General features: G+C 38.7%; 2 protein-coding genes across 2 annotated transcripts; one reads left to right on the top strand and one right to left on the bottom strand.

Moving 5' to 3' along the window:
* Positions 1–284: 284 nt before the first annotated feature.
* Positions 285–3,035, top strand: LOC115797747 (putative nuclease HARBI1). Its single transcript, XM_030754238.1, has 2 exons — positions 285–1,066; positions 1,768–3,035. The coding sequence occupies exons 1-2, from the start codon at positions 379–381 to the stop codon at positions 2,196–2,198; spliced, it is 1,119 nt and encodes a 372-aa protein (XP_030610098.1). The 5' UTR covers positions 285–378; the 3' UTR covers positions 2,199–3,035.
* Positions 2,968–16,892, bottom strand: LOC115797746 (receptor-type tyrosine-protein phosphatase H). The gene is made up of 24 exons (XM_030754236.1): positions 16,589–16,892; positions 15,663–15,795; positions 15,060–15,311; positions 14,663–14,929; positions 14,291–14,539; positions 13,894–14,160; positions 13,481–13,747; positions 13,068–13,334; positions 12,417–12,683; positions 12,078–12,326; positions 11,680–11,946; positions 9,437–9,685; positions 9,029–9,259; positions 8,310–8,579; positions 8,051–8,144; positions 7,911–7,961; positions 7,645–7,726; positions 7,445–7,535; positions 7,266–7,342; positions 6,880–7,014; positions 6,652–6,774; positions 6,258–6,418; positions 3,981–4,116; positions 2,968–3,421 (listed from the first exon to the last, which is right to left on the bottom strand). Exons 1-24 carry the CDS (start codon positions 16,649–16,651, stop codon positions 3,275–3,277), a joined length of 4,395 nt encoding a protein of 1,464 aa, XP_030610096.1. The 5' UTR covers positions 16,652–16,892; the 3' UTR covers positions 2,968–3,274.
* Between the last annotated feature and the right edge of the window lie 1,750 nt (positions 16,893–18,642).

Below are 18,642 nucleotides of genomic sequence, written 5' to 3' on the forward strand. Positions count from 1 at the left end.
TACTGCATTTTTATGAATTACAGTTTATTGTTATACGTTTTTATTCCCGTCCACTGGGTGGAGGTAACGCATCGCTTTGCCTCAACGTTAAATAAAAATCAGTCATCCAGGATCTTGCTATAGCACTTTAACCAACCTGGATAACCGGGATGAGATTACGAGGTTGGGCGGGTATCCGCATAATCCTGCAATATAGAACAAAACACAGAGAGAAAAAAATGTAAACAGCAGAGGGCAGCAAAACGCCGCTGCAGCTTCTAGTCTGCCAAACCAAAGGAGAAGAAGACATTGTTTGGGTATTATTTGCGGCTTTTCTTGCAGGCTTTGAGAGAGTTTCTGTGAAGAGCTACTTTTAAAACATATCGCTGTAGAAAACTAATGGCTTTCCCTCTTCCCGTTTGGCTTGCGGTCCAGGAAGAGCTCCTGGCACAAAGCGAGGCAGACTGCGGAGCTCCAAGGTGTTTCGATACTTTCGACGATAAAGCTTTGTTCCAGTTGTTCCACCTCAACAGACCCTGCATCCTGTTCATCACAGACGCTGTCCGCCACCGCATGAAGGACGCCGTTTCGAGGAACTCTCAGCTGTCCGTGGACGAGATGGTCATGGTGGCGCTCAATTATTACGCACACGGAGTCTCCACCGCTGCCGTCCTGCAGAAAGCTGGACTGAGTCAGACGGATTGCCCCACGACTATTGTTGGCACAATCTCGGGAGTCATAGCAGGGATGTCCGATGTATTCATCTCATTTCCGCTCACCTGGGACGCCAGAACCAATGTCGCCTTAAATATAGAGAAATTCTGCGGAATCCCAAACGTGCTGGGCGTTCTGGCTCCAGCGCACTTCAAGATCAGAACTTCTCCATATGAAAAGGACACCTTCAGGTCTTTTGTCAACGCACTGGGTTACACATCCGTTGTGAGCCAGATCATGTGTGACTGTGATGGCAACATACTGAGTGTTGAAAAATGCTGTGTTGGTAGCACGTTTGAGCAGGACATGTGGGACTCCTCTTTTAAGGGAACGGAAATTCAGGAGGACTTGCACGGCCCATTTTGGGTGATTGGTGAGAGCAGTTTATTTAGAAACTACTGTACATTAAGTAAACTGGAGTGGCATCACAGTGAGGTCTCAAGTCAAGCATAAAACCCTGCAAAACTATCATTGGCTTGCACCTGAGGATGATTGATTACCTGGCAACAGGGACTAAATTAGAGTTTGCACAAGTTTTACCTTCTTGTCAAACAATCGATTTCACGGGAACATATCATTCTTATCACTTAACGGCAACTACATCTATAAATAAGGCAATCTCCAACATAAAATGCTTCACTTATCAGCTTCAACAAGGTGATGGAAACATTCCACCGAGATTTTGGCGCGTATTTACATGGCAGCATCACACAGTTGCTGCAGATTCAACAGCTGCACATGCATGATGAGAATCTCCCATTTCAACACATCACAATCCCTATTGGCCACTTTCAGGGAGCCCATGCAAACTGAGGCCTCATTTAGCTGACAGGAGTGATCAGAAAACTGCTTTTTTTTTTTTTTTGGGACTGTTCTCTGTAAACCTGCAGCAGGTATACAGTTGAGTTTCTCAACATTCATGAATTGCTTTGTCATACAATGCCAGCATGAGCCAATGACATTCTACACATTGACTAACTTTATCAGGAGTATTAGATATTACATGTTTGGAAATGAACCTTGTAATGTTTGTATTTGTGCCATTCACTGCATTCTCTCATGTTTCTTTTAAAGGTGGGAAAGGCTACCGTTTAAGCAAGCATGTCTTGACTCCTGTATTCGAACCTGCGAACGACAATGAGATCCGCTTCAACGAGGCTCACGCAAAGATCCTCGATGTCATGCAGACGACACTTGATTCCATGAAGAGGCGTTTCAAGTGTCTGATGCAACTTGGTTTCGCACAAGAAGGCTCACTTAACAAACAATCTAACATTATTAAAGCGTGTAGTGTGCTGCACAACATTGCTAAAAAGTTCTCTGTCTCTCCCCCACCCGAAGCTGCTAAAATTGAGCCTCTCTATCCAGGCAAGCAGCACTCAGTGCCAGTAGAGATCAACCATGAGGCCCTAAAAGCCAGGCAGGAACTTATTGAGAGTAAATTCTCTATTGTGTCCAGCTGTCAGGACCCCTCAGGTAGCAACATTACAGAAGAGGATGCGTAAATGGTTGTTGTCTGGGACCTGTACTACGAAGCAAGTTCAACATACCCAGGGTGTCTTTCCATTATCTGGATTCACTTATATACCATTCCCTAACACTGATGATCAGAAAGAGCTGTCACATGAGGCTGGTTATCACCTTGTTAAGTTAACCCAGGATTTCTCCTGCACATTAACATGAAAGGGGCGGTGTTGGCAGCATCTAACCAATCTAAAAGGGGTGTTTGACAGTTCATCTGACTTTTCTTCCACAGAAAATGATCCCTATGAGTACCACCAGCTCCAGAGATGTTATCAAATGGTAATCAAATAATCTATAAAAAACATAAAATGTTCACCAGTAAAATGCAACAGTTGTAAAAAGCACAGGAGATGAATGCTGCAGAAAATTGTTAATCTGGTAATCAACAATCTGCATCCATAAAAAATATTAAGCGCAATTTACATTGCACTTAATACATTCTGTGAATAAAATAATCCGTGAAAATGTGGCACTTCCAGATGATTGTAAACCGAAACTCAGAACATAACCTGCTCCCGAGTTTTAGTTTTTCTTCTCTCAGCTGCGGACTCGGTGCCGTTCAAGGGTTTGAGAGGGACGATTAAATATAAAAACAGAATTCAAACATGGGGTTAGTCTACATGCAAATTGGGATCATATATAATCATCATGTATTAATGCTTATCCAGGTAACCCTGAAGTTACCTGGATAAGATGAAATCCTGCTTTGTACCACAGTCCTCTGTGAAGAAGATCAATGACAAACTGGGGAAAAAAAAAAACAGTTTTTATATTTTTGTGAATGAAAAATATTTATAAATTCTACCTGCGTATTATTAATAAATGTAATTTTCAAACATTCTCAAGTCATCAGGAGTACTACTTCTGCACATGAAAACAATAATATTACACATTTCAAAGATAACGTGCAAATGGTAAATAAAACCTCATGTGCATTGTATATACTGTAAATAGTTAAGATGCAATCCCTTGTATTATTATATTTATACAAAAATATTGCTTACAGACATAATTGTTTTTTCCCTAAGTGCATAAAATACTAAGAGCAGTGGTGACACTAGGCATTTGCATTCTGCCGACGCAGCTCTTGGAGGGCAGTGGCATTGACGTATATCATATCTGCGTTCTCGTACACGTTCTCTTCATTCATCTCTTTTGGTTGCAGACTGTCCATGATGCACTGGTGCAGGAAAACGTACTGGGACTGAAAAGGAAATACCGGAAGTTGCTGGTCATTTAAAATGCAGAACTTATAGGTGTGGCGGTTTGATAGTTCTTGTATGCAACATTGCTACATAAAGAGTTATACAGTTAATTAGAGTTTCACAGCATTAATTTTTTTTCATAAACAAATGTGCAATGAGACTTAGTGTTACTAAAGCAAATTTTCAGTTCACTTACTTAAACAGACAGGCACAGACGCTTAGAGAGAAATTGTGGCTCTAATATCACAAATTGCACTGTAATAAAATTCTGATGAAGTGTTTTGCTGTCAACAACCAGTAAATAAATAAGGCAATAATTTATACTTGAAGGAGGCATCTGTTCGTCAATATTTGGGAAGTTTGTCTTGTAGTGAAAGTATAAATTGAAATATAGAAAAAACATTTTCAAATGCATATTTTAGAATGAAAGGATGGAAAATGAGCAAAAAAAAAAAAACCTTCCACATCTTATAATGAATAAAATGGTGTCAGTGTATTCTATGTGGGTTGCTAAATAAGGAAGTGGTGGCTCAGCCTGAAGCAGTTTAATGCACTCACCTCCGTCTGCACCATGTACGGCCGGTTCAGTCTCATCTTGTGCACAAAAGCATTGATGCCAACTGCATGCTCTCGCTCCAGCTGCTGAAGCAGCACATCCAAGGCTATTATAGTGCCAGTTCTCCCGACTCCAGCACTAAGAGAGACACAAGTATCATAATGAGATAGTTCTAAAAATGTTTAATGCCACACAGAAATCTCTCATTGCTGACCTCAAACCACTGTGTCTGTCCTAAAGTTATGACAGTTAACAAAAAAACCCAAACACCTATACTAGGTGTGAAAGCTATTTAACTGAAATAAAAAATAAAAACTAGCCAAAAAACAATGCAGTGTGCTTACAAAACAAACAAAAATAAAATTATAGAAGAGATCTTTAATAATCTTTAGTCTCTCTAATTTTGTCTCTTTGCTCAAATTTGTCATAACAGCCTGCCTGATGAGGCTTTGCCTTCAAAAAGTGCTGTATTTGTAATGTAATATCTGATTAAAACTCTTTAAAATATGTCCCTGACAAATACTCTACATATTATAATTTAAAAAACCCACTGAAACTAATAAAAGCAAAACTAAAATTGAACATTTTTCAAACAGTAAAAACTAAACTGAAACTAGTGAAACTAAACTGACTTGAAAATTTTTTTAAAAAACCTTAAAAAAACACAGCAGAAAGAAAAACGGGTTGGAAAATACAAAAACTTTAACAACACTTCTGGCCAATAGATACACAGTTTTAATCATAGGCAGGAGTGTTCATGTTGGAAAATACCAACATTTTACCTGCTCCTAATGCACTACTTTGAAATGTTACATTATATTTTGATAGTATCAATTAGAAACTGCAGCATGCTATATACTGTATCTATTTCTAAGTATTACTGTCTAATATTTTGGTTACTTGTATTCCTCCTCTGTAGCTCCCAGAGGAGGTAGTCTGACTATAATTGTAACATAGGATTTTATTCTACTTATTTCATCAAAATCATCATCTGAGCACAATTGTGTCATGTGTGGTTTTAAGATTTGTGAGAATGACCCAATTTTTTTCTCATATCAGCCTTTATAATTTTACACTATTAAAGGGCACTTTCCACTTGAGGAAAAATAGATTTTTTTTTTTTTTCCTTTCCTGATGCCAGGTCCATTTTTCAAGACGAAAATGCTAGGATTCACTGGGCTCAAGTTTTGAAAGTGTGATTCAGGAAGCGTGAAACATCATTTTCAAACATGGATTGGCCACAGATAAGAGTAGAGAAGACTTTATACAGTATTAAAGTCAACAGGCATGATGGATATCACTCCATGCACTCAGTATCACTTCCAGAAGTCACTGTCTATGAACACAACTCACCATGCCATCCACAAATGCAGGTTAAAGCTGAAGCAGTCTGTGAACACAATTCAGATACATAGACATCTTTTCTGGGCCAGAAAAACGGTTTTAAACTCTTTCTGGAAAAGATGGACTTTCCATCTTCTGAACTAAAGAGGAGAGGAACCATTTGGCCTGTTGTCATTGCTACATCTCTGGTGGTATGGGGGTGCATTAGTCTCTATGACGCTGGCAGCTTGCACGTGTGGAAAAGCACCATCAGTGCTGAAAGGTACATCGATCAAGCATAAGATTATGACTGCCTGGCTAATATTGTGTTGGTCCCCCTTCTCCTGCCAGAATAGGCCTGACCTTTCGAGGCATGGACTCCACTAGACCCCCGAGGAAGTGCTGCGGTATCTGGTAGTAAGATGTGCACAACAGATCCTTTAAGTCCTGTAAGTTGCGAGGTGGGGCCTCCATGGATCAGACATGTTTGTCCAGCTCATCCCACAGATGCTCAAATGGGATCTGGGGGAATTTGGAGGCCAAGTCAACACTTTAAACTGGTGTTCGTGCTCCTCAAACCATTCCCGAACCTTTTTGCTTTGTGGCAGGAGCATTATCCTGCTGAAAGAGTCCTCAGCCATCAGGAATACCGTTTCCATGAAAGGGTGAACATGGTTTGCAACAATGTTTAGGTAGGTGGCACGTGTCAAAGTAACATCCAAATGGATAGCAAGACCCAAGGTTTCCCAGAAGAACATTGCCCAAAGCATCACACTGCCTCTGCCTGCTTGTTTTCTTCCCATAATGCATACTGGTGCCAGGTGTTCCCCAGGTAAGCCACACACATGCACATGGCCATCCACTTGATGTAAGAAAACATTATTCATCAGACCAGGCCACCTTGCATTGTACAAAAGCACCATGCAACAATGTAAAAGCAAACACTTATTCTGTACCTGCAGTGAACCACTGTTGGCGCATTGCCCCCTTCTCTCTCTATGTGCTGTCTCACCAGGCCTCTGAACTGGATCAGGACTTCTGTCCCCTGTGGGACTCCATGGTCAGGCCAGACGGTAAAGTGGAAATGTTTAACTGTACGTTCTTCTGAGGTTTTTCTCTGGGGGAAGATTCATACACAGTACACTTACATCTTGATATACAGCATGATATTTTAAGTATCAATCAACCATTATCCATTTTAGGTAAGTGATAGTAACAGCTAAAGCCTTTAATGTTTTCTATAAACATTAAAGACATTTTCTATAAATGCGTTTTCTAGACATACTTAGTACCAGCTACACACACACACACACACACACACACTCAGAAGAAATGAATACGTTTTTATACATCTTTCAGACTGAATTCCCTCAGTGTCCAGTTGGGCTCATGTTGCTCGGATCTGATGGTGACCTGCAGCTCTTTATAAGGGCATGGGTTTCTGTCTGCAGGCCAGTATTGTTCACACTTAGTCTAAAACAATGAAAAGCAACAGAGTAGAAATGAATACAACATGCAACTACCACTTCCCTGAATGACTAGCAATAAAACATTTTACAGACTTTCCTGAAGACTTACCCTTCCTCCTTCCGTGCAGTTGGTTACCATTACGATCCTCTTAACTCTTTGTTCCCAAATCATTCTCCAGAAATCATTAACAGTAGAGGGCAGAGGACCTTGGGTGGCAATATATTCTCTATTACTGTTGTAGCCCTGAAGAGCAGATGACAAAGTTAATATGTAGGCTAATTTCTGCATTGCTCATTGTAAAGTAAAAAAAAAAAAAGCCCATGAAATCATATAAAGCTGCTAAACCTCTGTTGAATGTCCATGTATAGTTCTGTTAACAATTCAATTTTAACTGAAGCACAATTTGAGTTCATATGTTTACTGTATATGCTCTCTATATGCTGAGGTATTTATAAAGAGATCTTTATGAAACGTTATCTTAAAGTAACACCTACTGGCATATAATTGGCATTGATGTAGTCTGAAGTCCCATTGGGGTCTAGTGTAGTTAGCTTCACCCGGCACCAGTCGTCTAGCATGAGAAAACAGGTGGTGTAACTCCAGTGCACCTCAGACACAGCAAGCCAGAATGAGCTCAGGATAGCATGGTTCAACAGTCAGAGGGGGGACTTACATGGCAGGACGTTAGTGAAACGATTCTTTGCTTTGTTTTCAGGTAGGAGAGCAGTCTTTCGTGTCTGTTCTGTTCCAACAGGAGCGAGGCCCTACATGAACGTGCCAGGTAACATAGCATGAAACTGATATAATGGCCATCAGAAAACAGATCAAACAGAAAGAGAACTATAAAGGCACAATTTTGATCCTTTTATGCACCTCATATTCATCGCTGAAGCCTCTGTTGTCATCTAAACATAACTGACGGAAGTGGTCAGGAAACACTGCAGCAGAAATAGCTCTAAAGATGAATAAAACATAACAAAAGTAATGTTCATCCCACCTTTTTGGACCCAATAAAATAATAAATGTGACACAGTTGGGCTTGAAATTTATTATTTGCTCTCAGATGTACCTTAATTAATATTTTTTTTCTATATTGTGGGTGACTGGCATTGTAAAGAGATGATGACATATATACGTACTTGCTCATTGCGTTAGTTACTTTGGATCCACCAATGAACGACTTCTTTCTGCTGCAAGAATGAATTTAATACATTCACATGTTGAATCTAATAAATGTCATGAGTTGAGTGACTATTGTTGTCAGTGAGATATCACCCACCTGATAATATGTGGTCTTTTGAGGAAAATGAAGACAACCAAAGCGACGAGGAGACCAAAAAGCAGCACAGCAAATACTGACCCTGCAATGACTCCTAAAGGGAGCAAAAGCATAATTAAATGCATTGAATTTGAATAGTACAGATCTTTATTTTTATAATTGGATGAAACTAAATTTTTTTAATCAAGTCAAAGGGGAAAATACTGTATATTCTTAACATTACAAGCACAAAAATGGCAACATAGTTGCTTTTACTCACCCCTTGGATCAGTCTCACAGTAAAAAACATGTGGTTCAGAACTCCTTACTGTCCTGTTAGGCCCAGACAGTGATGTTACAGACACTTTATATTTTTTGGCAGGTTGGAATCCAGCTATTATGACCTCCTTTTCAGATCTATTTTTTGTGAGACTCTTCTCAGCCACATTCACCTCCACAGCAGTCCATTCGCCATCTGTTTCATGCCAGGCAATGAGGACAGAATATCCAGCTGCCCAGTACTTACAGTGAGCATTTAGATTAGGAGGAACTGAGTAAAACAAGAGAAGTGGTGCCTTTACAATCACAACCAAAACACAAAATAGATATAATCAAAATTTTTTTGATATAAAAACACAATTTATGAAAAGTAATACACTGTAATTTTAAAATTTGTTCCCAAATGGAAAAAGCAAGAAAATATTTGCCTTTCTTTTAATTCAAAAAGTAGTTATCTCATTTAAAAACCTCTAACATGGGTCTGGCTGAAACCTCAATATTGCCACATTAGATATTGAAAGAATCAGTAAATCTGCATACAGTTATTAAAAACCTATAATAATGATTGATTGATTCATCATTCAAGTCAAATCTATTAATTTGTGGTAACTTATGGTATATAAAAATGGTATTTTGCCACAAAAATACGCTAAGTACTTCAAATGACTTCTGTGGGAAATGTAGACATACAGTATGCTGCAGTAAGAGATTTGTACTCACGGACTGTTAATTTGTGGTGACACTGTAGGAAATTTCTGGAAGATTTTTCATAGACAAGCAATATTTCATAGGTTGCTCCAGGGTAAAGACCAGTAAATGACACATTTTCACCTTTCGGACTGACAGACATTTGAGATCCGTTACTCGCTGTTGCATTTGAGAACAACCCTTCAATTTTTCCTTTGATTGATGAGTTAGTAACCGTCCAGTTTGCACTGGCACAGTCGATGGCTGAAATGAATGAGAAAATAGTTATATTTTTTGAAAATTTGACACATAATTCAGTGAAAAGAACACAAACTGAGGTGTTTCAGACTGTAGGCTCTTTGTAATTTTACACATGAACAACATTTCATTCTAATATTCAAAAAAGTTGTAAAAGTCTAACAGAAAGTTTGTTTTTTTTACCTGTTACTGTGAAATTGCTGTAAGTAGTGCTGTTGAGTCCAGAGAACATTGTGGTCAAGTTGAAATGATACTCTGTTCCAGGCTTAAGCGATGTAACTTTTGTAACTATATTTGAGGCGTTTTTAAAATATGACACACTGCTACTGATTTGAAGTAAGTATTCCCAGGCTACATTCATGTTCTCCCACTTTAGAGTTATGCTGTTAGCAAGGCGTTCAGTCACACTGACAGAAGACACCATCAGCGGAACTAAAGAAAAAAAAAACAAGAAATGTTTATTCATAACAAAACTGTGTTAGCACAGTTATTGCAATCAAAGGTACGTGAGCAAAATGGTACTCAGCAGAAACATCTGTTACCAATAAGGTAATGAGATTCTTTTTGTTTGTTTGTTTGGTTGGTTAATTTTTTGTTTTTTTTTTTGTTTTTTCTGTTCCCCTGCCACTGAGAGTACACCTTAGATGGTTTAGTGGAGAACATCTGGTTATTCGCCTGTCTTCTATCTCTCTAGTTTACCTCTTCAGGTGGTAAGCCAAGGCTGTGAGTCTTTGCTTGGTAGTTTCTAAGGCCTCAGGTATGGACACATAGCTGTACTTCTTAAGCATCTCTCTTTTCTTGATCTTAGCCTCTAGCCGTCTTTTCCATTGAGGGTACTGCTCCTTGTGGCAACAGCACCCCCACCGAAGCTGGAGATGGAGCAATACTGGAAGAGCATATAGGACAAGGATGCAACACACAACACTAATGCTCAGTGGCTAGTGGACCTAAGAGCAGACCACAGCAACCTCCCTGAACAGGCTCCAGTAATCATCAGACTGACAGACAGGAAAGAGTCTCATGTGTGAAGAATTGGACAGCACCAGGCCCTGACATGAGACACACCTACTGTCTAAAGAAGCTAACTGCACTCCATGAGTGCCTGGCAGCACAAATAAACCAGCTGCTAGAGGCTAAGACACACCAAGAATTGCCGACTGAAGGCCAGACAGTCCTGATCCCCAAGGACATCCAGAAGCGGCCGGTCCCATCCAAGTACTGGCCAATAATCTGCCTCAGCACAACATGGAAACTTCTGTCACGCATTATAGCAGTTAAGATGAGCAGACACATGGATCATTACATGACCTGGACCCAGGAAGGAATTGGCAGAGATACCAGAGGAACAAAACACCAACTACTAGTAGATAGAGCAGTCACTCAAGACTATAAGACCAGGCTGACCAACCTGAGCACCAACTGGACTGATTACAAGAAAGCCTATGATTCAATGCCACACACATGGATCTAGGAATGCCTAAAACTGTACAAGATCAACAGGACCCTAAGAACCCTCATCAGGAACTCAATGGGGATAGGAGAACAATACTAGAGGCCAATTACAAGCCAATTGTACACGTCACCATCAAGTTTACCAAGTAAAGAGGGTAAAACTGTAGTTTGTCCCAGCATTCAGAAATGACACCGCTAATGTAACTGATGCATTTGAATCTATCTCAGCCTTGCCACTAACAAGACTTCCACTGTCATATTGTAGGGTGTACTGAGATGCTGTTAACTTTGTGCCAGAGAAACAGTAACATTTTCTGACAGAAACAGAAAGATGGAACATGTCATTCAGTTTCAGTATTTTTATCTGATCAAAAATCTTTTTTCTGAGAAGCTTTAAACTGTACATCATTATAAATCTCTGACTATTTGTAGGTTAGCGTCAACGGTGAAACATTTTAAAAGGACTTTGGCTGCTTTCGGTGTTCTTAACCTATAACCTCCACCATATTGCCATGACCAGTCTAAGATTATGAGTAGGGTTAGCTATTTGACATATTCAAATGGTAAAATTTAACAAATGTGTATCTATCTATCTATCTTATTTGAGACAGTTTTTACAGTTACACTTTTTGGAACTGTAAAAACTGTCTCAAATTAGATAGATAGATAGATAGATAGATAGATAGATAGATAGATAGATAGATAGATAGATAGATAGATAGATAGATAGATAGATAGATAGATAGATAGATAGATAGATAGATAGATAGATAGATAGATAGATAGATAGATAGATAGATAGATAGATAGATAGATAGAGTACTTTATTTCATTCCTGAGGGGAAATTCCTGTGTTGCACAACAGCAGTACACATAAACACACACAAAAAAAACAGATAAAAAACTATAAAAATCCTATAAAACCCCTCATATATACATGTATACACAGAAATAAGTCCTCAGTGATCACCCACCTGTCACAGCGGTAAATGTGTATCCAGTGCTGCTGACCCCCTCAAACACAGTGAAGAGAGTGAAGCTGTAGATTGTCCCAGCAGTCAGAGGAGAGACCACATATTCCACAGGTCCCTCTTGAGAAACACTGATATTCTTCTTTATGACACTGCCGTTGTCATCATACTGCAGGAAGTATTCTGAGATGTTGTCAACTTTGTCCCACTTCAGGCTTATACTCGTCTCATTTTGTCTCACCTCATTCACAGCAGTAACTCTTCCTGGAGCTGAAAGATAACAGAGGACAGTGGCTTAAAGAAAGAAAAAAAAAACCCTCAACTAAAACAATCAAGTTTTAAAAGCTAATGAGCCGGTCCATCCTGGCTGATGTATCTACATCAGAGAAAAGACATCTCACCTGTTACTGCAATGTGGTTTACTCCATTGCTTCTGACATTTTCAAATACAGTGAAGAGACTGAAGTTGTATTTGGTACCACTTTTCAGATTTCCAACCGAGTATGTCACAACTTCCACAGAAGTGATGTTGATCTCTTTTTCATTAAACACAAGGGTATACATGTCGACATTGGGGACTTTTTCCCACTGCAGGGTTATGCTGGTCTCATTTTGAGCGATTGATCTGAATTCTCTAGCGTCATAAGGAGCTACAATAGAAAAACACACGGAAAAGAAACTGTAACAACATTTTATGACAAATTGTTTCAAACAAAACATTTCATTCAGAGATCACTGACCTGTCACAGCAGTAAATCTGTATCCACTGCTGTTGACTCCCTCAAACACAGTGAAGAGAGTGAAGCTGTAGATTGTCCCAGCAGTCAGAGGAGAGACCACATATTCAGCAGGTCCCTCTTGAGAAACACTGATATTCTTCTCTATGACACTGCCGTCGTAATTATACTGCAGGATGTATGTTGATATTTTGTTAACTTTGTCCCACTGCAGGCTTATACTCGTCTCAGTCTGTGTCTTCACAATTACATTCTGAACATTTTCTGGAGCTGAAAGAGAGCAGAGGGCAAATAGTGGTTTCAGTTTTAAAAAAAAGAAAAAGAAAGAAAAACTCTGAGACATCTAATTTTTAGATATGTCAGCATGCTAAAAGTGTCCTTTTTGTTTCATTCAGGAGATGGAATATAGAAAAGACATAAAAAAAATATATGATGATGAAATTTCTGTAAAACGTAATTTACCAATGAAAGAATATAGCTAGCCAATTTTTGTGGAGTTTTTTTGTTTTTTTTTTGTTTTAAACAGACAGAAATTTCTTCCAATTGCTTTATTAGAGTCAGCCACATAGAGCAAAACTGCTGCTACTGACAGAATTACATACAACTTGTGTGTCGCAAGTATAACGTTTGCCTATAAATTCAGAGCTTACCCACCTGTCACAGCACTGAATCTGTATCCACTGCTGCTGACTCCCTCAAACACAGTGAAGAGAGTGAAGCTGTAGATTGTCCCAGCAGTCAGAGGAGAGACCACATATTCAGCAGGTCCCTCTTGAGAAACACTGATATTCTTCTCTATGACACTGCCGTTGTAATTATACTGCAGGATGTATGTTGATATGTTGTTAACTTTGTCCCACTGCAGGCTTATACTCGTCTCAGTCTGTGTCTTCACAATGACATTCTGAACATTTTCTGGAGCTGAAAGAGAGCAGAGGGCAAATAGTGGTTTCAGTTTAAAAAAGGAAAGAAAAGACAAACTCAGAAACATCTAATTTTTAGACAGGTCAGTATATGTTGTATATACTCAAGTATAACATTTGCCTATAAATTCAGAGGTTACCCACCTGTCACAGCACTGAGTATGTATCTACTGCTGCTGACTCCCCCAAGCACAGTGAACAGAGTGAAGATGTAGTTCGTCCCAGCAGTCAGAGGAGAGACCACATATTCAACAGGTCCGTCTTGAGAAACACTGATATTCTTCTTTATGACATTGCCGTTGTAATTATACTGCAGGATGTATGTTGATGTGTTGTTAACTTTGTCCCACTGCAGGATTATACTCGTTTCATTCTGTGCCTTTACAATGACATTATGAACATTTTTTGGCACTGAAAGAGAGCAGAGGGCAAATAGTGGTTTCAGTTTTTAATAAATAAGAAAAAGAAAAACTCAGAGACACTGAATTTTTAGACATGTCAGTATATGTTGTATATCACAAGTATAACGTTTGCCTATAAATTCAGAGATCACCCACCTGTTACAGCACTGAGTGTGTATCCACTGCTGTTGACTCCCTCAAACACAGTGAAGAGAGTGAAGCTGTAGTTTGTCCCAGCAGTCAGAGGAGAGACCACATATTCAACAGGTCCATCTTGAGAAACACTGATATTCTTCTTTATGACACCGCCGTTGTAATTATACTGCAGGAAGTATTCGGATATGTTGTTAACTTTGTCCCACTTCAGTGTTACATTCGTCTCATTTTGTCTCACTACAGTCACAGCAGTAACTCTTCCTGGAGCTGAAAGATAACAGAGGACAGTGGCTTAAAGAAAGAAAAAAAAACCCTCAACTAAAACAATCAAGTTTTAAAAGCTAATGAGCTGGTCCATCCTGGCTGATGTATCTACATCAGAGAAAAGACATCTCACCTGTTACTGCAATGTGGTTTACTCCATTGCTTCTGACATTTTCAAATACAGTGAAGAGACTGAAGTTGTATTTGGTACCACTTTTCAGATTTCCAACCGAGTATGTCACAACTTCCACAGAAGTGATGTTGATCTCTTTTTCATTAAACACAAGGGTATACATGTTGAAATTGGGTACTTTTTCCCACTGCAGGGTTATGCTGGTCTCATTTTGAGCGATTGATCTGAATTCTCTAGCGTCATAAGGAGCTACAATAGAAAAACACATGGAAAAGAAACTGTTACAACATTTTTTGACAAATTGTTTCTAACAAAATCCTGTGTTTTCCAGACGTTTCAGAGAGCAGAACATTTCATTCAGAGATCACTGACCTGTCACAGCAGTAAATTTGTATCCACTGCTGTTGACTCCCTCAAACACAGTGAAGAGAGTGAAGCTGTAGTTTGTCCCAGCAGTCAGAGGAGAGACCACATATTTAACAGGTCCCTCTTGAGAAACACTGATATTCTTCTTTATGACACTGCCGTTGTAATTATACTGCAGGAAGTATTCGGATATGTTGTTAACTTTGTTCCACTTCAGTGTTACACTCGTCTCATTTTGTTTCACCACAGTCACAGCATTAACTCTTCGTGGAGCTGAAAGATAACAGAGGACAGTGGCTTAAAACAAACAAACAAAAACTTCAACTAAAACAATCAAGTTTCAAGAGCTAATGAGCCGGTCCATCGCAGCTTATGTATCTACATCAGAGAAAAGACATCTCACCTGTTACTGCAATGTAGTTTACTCCACTGCTTCTGACATTTGCAGACACAGTGAAGAGACTGAAATTGTATCTGGTTCCATCAGTCAGGTTTAAGACTGTGTATGTGACATTTCCTGCAGAAGCAGTAACCTTGATCTTTCTGCCATTAAACTCAAGTGTATATGTGTTAATGTTGGAGACTTTTGTCCACTGCAGGGTTATGCTGGTCTCATTTTGCGTCGTCACAATCACATTCTGAACATTTTCTGGAGCTGAAAGAGGTCAGAGGACAAAAAGGTGGTTTGAGGTTGTTTTGTTTGTTTGTTTTTAAAAACTCTAATTTTTTGACATGACAGTGTGGTAAAAGCATAATTTGTAAGGTTCATTCATTTCATTTAAAAAATAAAAAACAAATTTAAAAAGTCAGAAGAATTGAAGCATAGGTAATAACAGAGTTACACTGCTTTCATTCCTTTGTACCACCATGCCTTTTGTTACATCATCATTAGCTGAGAAGCATTAAGGGTGATTTTCACCTTTTACTACATTGAAATCCTTGAATAACATTCGTTCCAGTTTCACCGAGCGCCAACTAAAGTCAAAGAATTGTGTTTCATTCTTACGGGATTTAGTTGTTGTAGGCGACAGTGACGTGCTGCTTTGTGTTGTAGATGTTAGTAGAATAGTTTTTTGTGTTGCGGTTGTTTCTCTTTGTGTCACGGTTGCTGTATTTGTTGCAGCGGAGTCAGTTATACCCTAAAAGCAGAAAGAGTGAGCACAGAGAAAACTGCCAGATGTAAAAAGCACACATTGCCATTAAATACCCAGTTAAAATAATGCTAAACAATCTCACAGAACAACATAATTGCTGCTTTTAAGAAGCTTCATAAGAACAAAAACTTCCACTAACGACAAAAAAAGATGTCCAGGATAAATAAGTCAATGTCAAATAATTTTTGGCGTTTTGTACGTCAACTTCCACCGACTACAGCAACACGTAAAACACATTAATCACAGAGCTGACAAAATGTTTCAGTAAGTAAAAGGTTCACTTTCACTGAAAACACAAATCATATTCATTAAAGCTACAGGTACAGACTCACAGTTACAGAAAATATCTAACACATTTCTCCCCTAATATACTATTTAAAATTCCATATCTGATTAATTCAGTAAAGACTATACAATGTAAGAAGTGTTTGAGATATTGCCGTATTTAGTTTTAACATTATTTCCTCCTTCATGCGCTTTTTGTTGTCAGAACAAACAAGAATAGATCGGTGTTACTGAGAAATACTAAAATCATATTTCACAATCAGGAAAAGTCCAGAATATTTACGCTGTGCAACACTTCTTTGTGGTTCCTGTTTTATGTACAAACCAGTATTTCATTAAACATGTCTCTAATGTTTAAACTACATTACATACATGCAGATCATGAATTGAGGTTTCACTGTGGTTTGAACTGAAAGGTTTCCTTTTGTCGAGGGTAACCTACTGAGCTTCAATATCTGATCACCATCAAAGTGAAAGGTAAAGAAAGACTTACCCAAAGTAGACTCAGGAAGACACAAAGCAGCAAGTGGTCCGAGATAAAAGATAAAAATGTCATGGTTTTAAGAACTCTTAACTGGCACACATTCTTTGAACTTGTTCGATTCCTTCGTTTTCCCAATATAACCTTGAAACTCCTATTTTCAGCACCTCTGCCGGTGTGTTGACAAAAACAACATGTAAACTTGGTCAAGAATTTTTCCAAGCCTGAGCTGTTAGAGTCCAAAATCAACTTTAATACCGAAGTGTTGACTTTTAATTATCTCAACGACATCCTCCTCTTGTAACCTCTGGTCCCTTTTCATATTGGCAACTGACTAAGTAAATAGCTGCTTCTCCTTTCTGGCCTTGTACAACTACAAAGACCTTTGCCCCGCCTGTTACTTCCTTATTAACGGTCATACTGTGCTGCTAGTCAAAGGTACATCAATCAAATGAATTTGACCTGTTCCACATGTTTATTAGAGGTAATTGCTTTATATCTGCTATATATCAGTTCGTGCTTGTGATTGCTTGTGTATCTTTATGATGGGTGGATAAATGATGAGAACTTTGTCATTATGATCACAAACAAAGCTGTCAACTGCGACTTTGAATGAAATAAAGTGTGTTTTGTTTTTTACGGCTTAAGTAAAATCACTGTCTAGGTTCCTCTGCTGAAAGGCTTTCACAGCAGAGTAGATCTCCTTCTTGTTTCTTTGCAGCGTCTCAGTAAGTTGTGCTATTTATAACTCCCTTGTGGTTGATCTCTATAAGGAACTGTGAACAGAAACTATTACCCACAGACTGTTAACTGAGCATAAAGTCACAACAGTATGGTGCCATATTTTAAGTGGCACAATAAAAATGCTGATACATCCAAGAAAAATGCCGTTCACTGGGTGTGTACTGTGGAAACATGGTGAGGAAGTTAGGATTCATAAACCACTGGTTTTCCTCATCTGTTAATATGGTATCATCACAATTTTGAGCAGAACAACTTTAATGAGCTTCCATGTTTATTCACCATCAAAGTGCTCTTTTTAAAGAAGTCGATTCATTGACTAGTCATAGAGAAATAACAGTATTTTATGATAAGGGAACTGTCTGCATAATAACTGGCATGTTTTTAAGACTTGCAAAAGTCTTTAAAAATATGGGCCCATATTTAGCACGGCACTCGATTTTGTGAGGCTTTATTTTTACAAACGTTCAAATTCAAAAGCTGTCCCATAACATCTGTGGTGTCACTGTTATTTGCCACAGTTGGAGCCAGTCTCTGCTGTTACAACAGTCTTCAGTGGCAATAAATGTGTCACCTGAATATGCTATTGTGACGAGCTTCATTGACTCTACTTCTCATATCTTTCAGTTAATAACTGTATACAATGGGTGTAACCTGCAAGCTCTGTGTGTCAACTCATATGCATTGGTTTCCCTTTCACTACAGGACCTCCTAAATGTAAATCTACTGATACTTGAACAGCATTCTTTCAAATCATACTCCCCTCATTTGGTGTTTTTATCACAGTAGTGGAGAGTGTGGTCCAACACATCAGTGAAAATCTCCCATCTCTCTCAGATCCCCTCACTGTAGGGCTCAAAGGTTCTTTTAATTTAACCTTCTATATATGCACTGTTCACAAGCTGGAACAACTCAGCAGGAAGTATTTAAACTGCCAATCTTCTTTGTTCAAATCACGTTATAAAGAGAATAGGGAAATATATTCAAACGACATCCTTTGTTCCAGTTAATGGAAGTGACAGCAACCGTGGTAAAATAATAAATATTTAGCTCAACCACAAAGGCTTTCATGAGAACTTTATCTAGAGTTTATGTACTAGTTAAAAAAAATGAAATGCAATTTTCCATTTTTAAATCTTTGCTTTAAAATTTCTCAGAATTATGACTGAATGCAGCAAAGGCCTGGATGACCTATAATTTCCTGCTTCTAAATTCAGATAAAATTGAAGTTCTAATGCTTGGCCCCACAAATCTTAGAAATGTGGTGTCGAACCAGATACTTGGATGGCATTACTTTGGCCTCCAGTAACACTGTTAGAAACCTT

This window comes from Archocentrus centrarchus, chromosome 19 (assembly GCF_007364275.1).
Source record: "Archocentrus centrarchus isolate MPI-CPG fArcCen1 chromosome 19, fArcCen1, whole genome shotgun sequence".
NCBI lineage: Eukaryota > Metazoa > Chordata > Actinopteri > Cichliformes > Cichlidae > Archocentrus > Archocentrus centrarchus.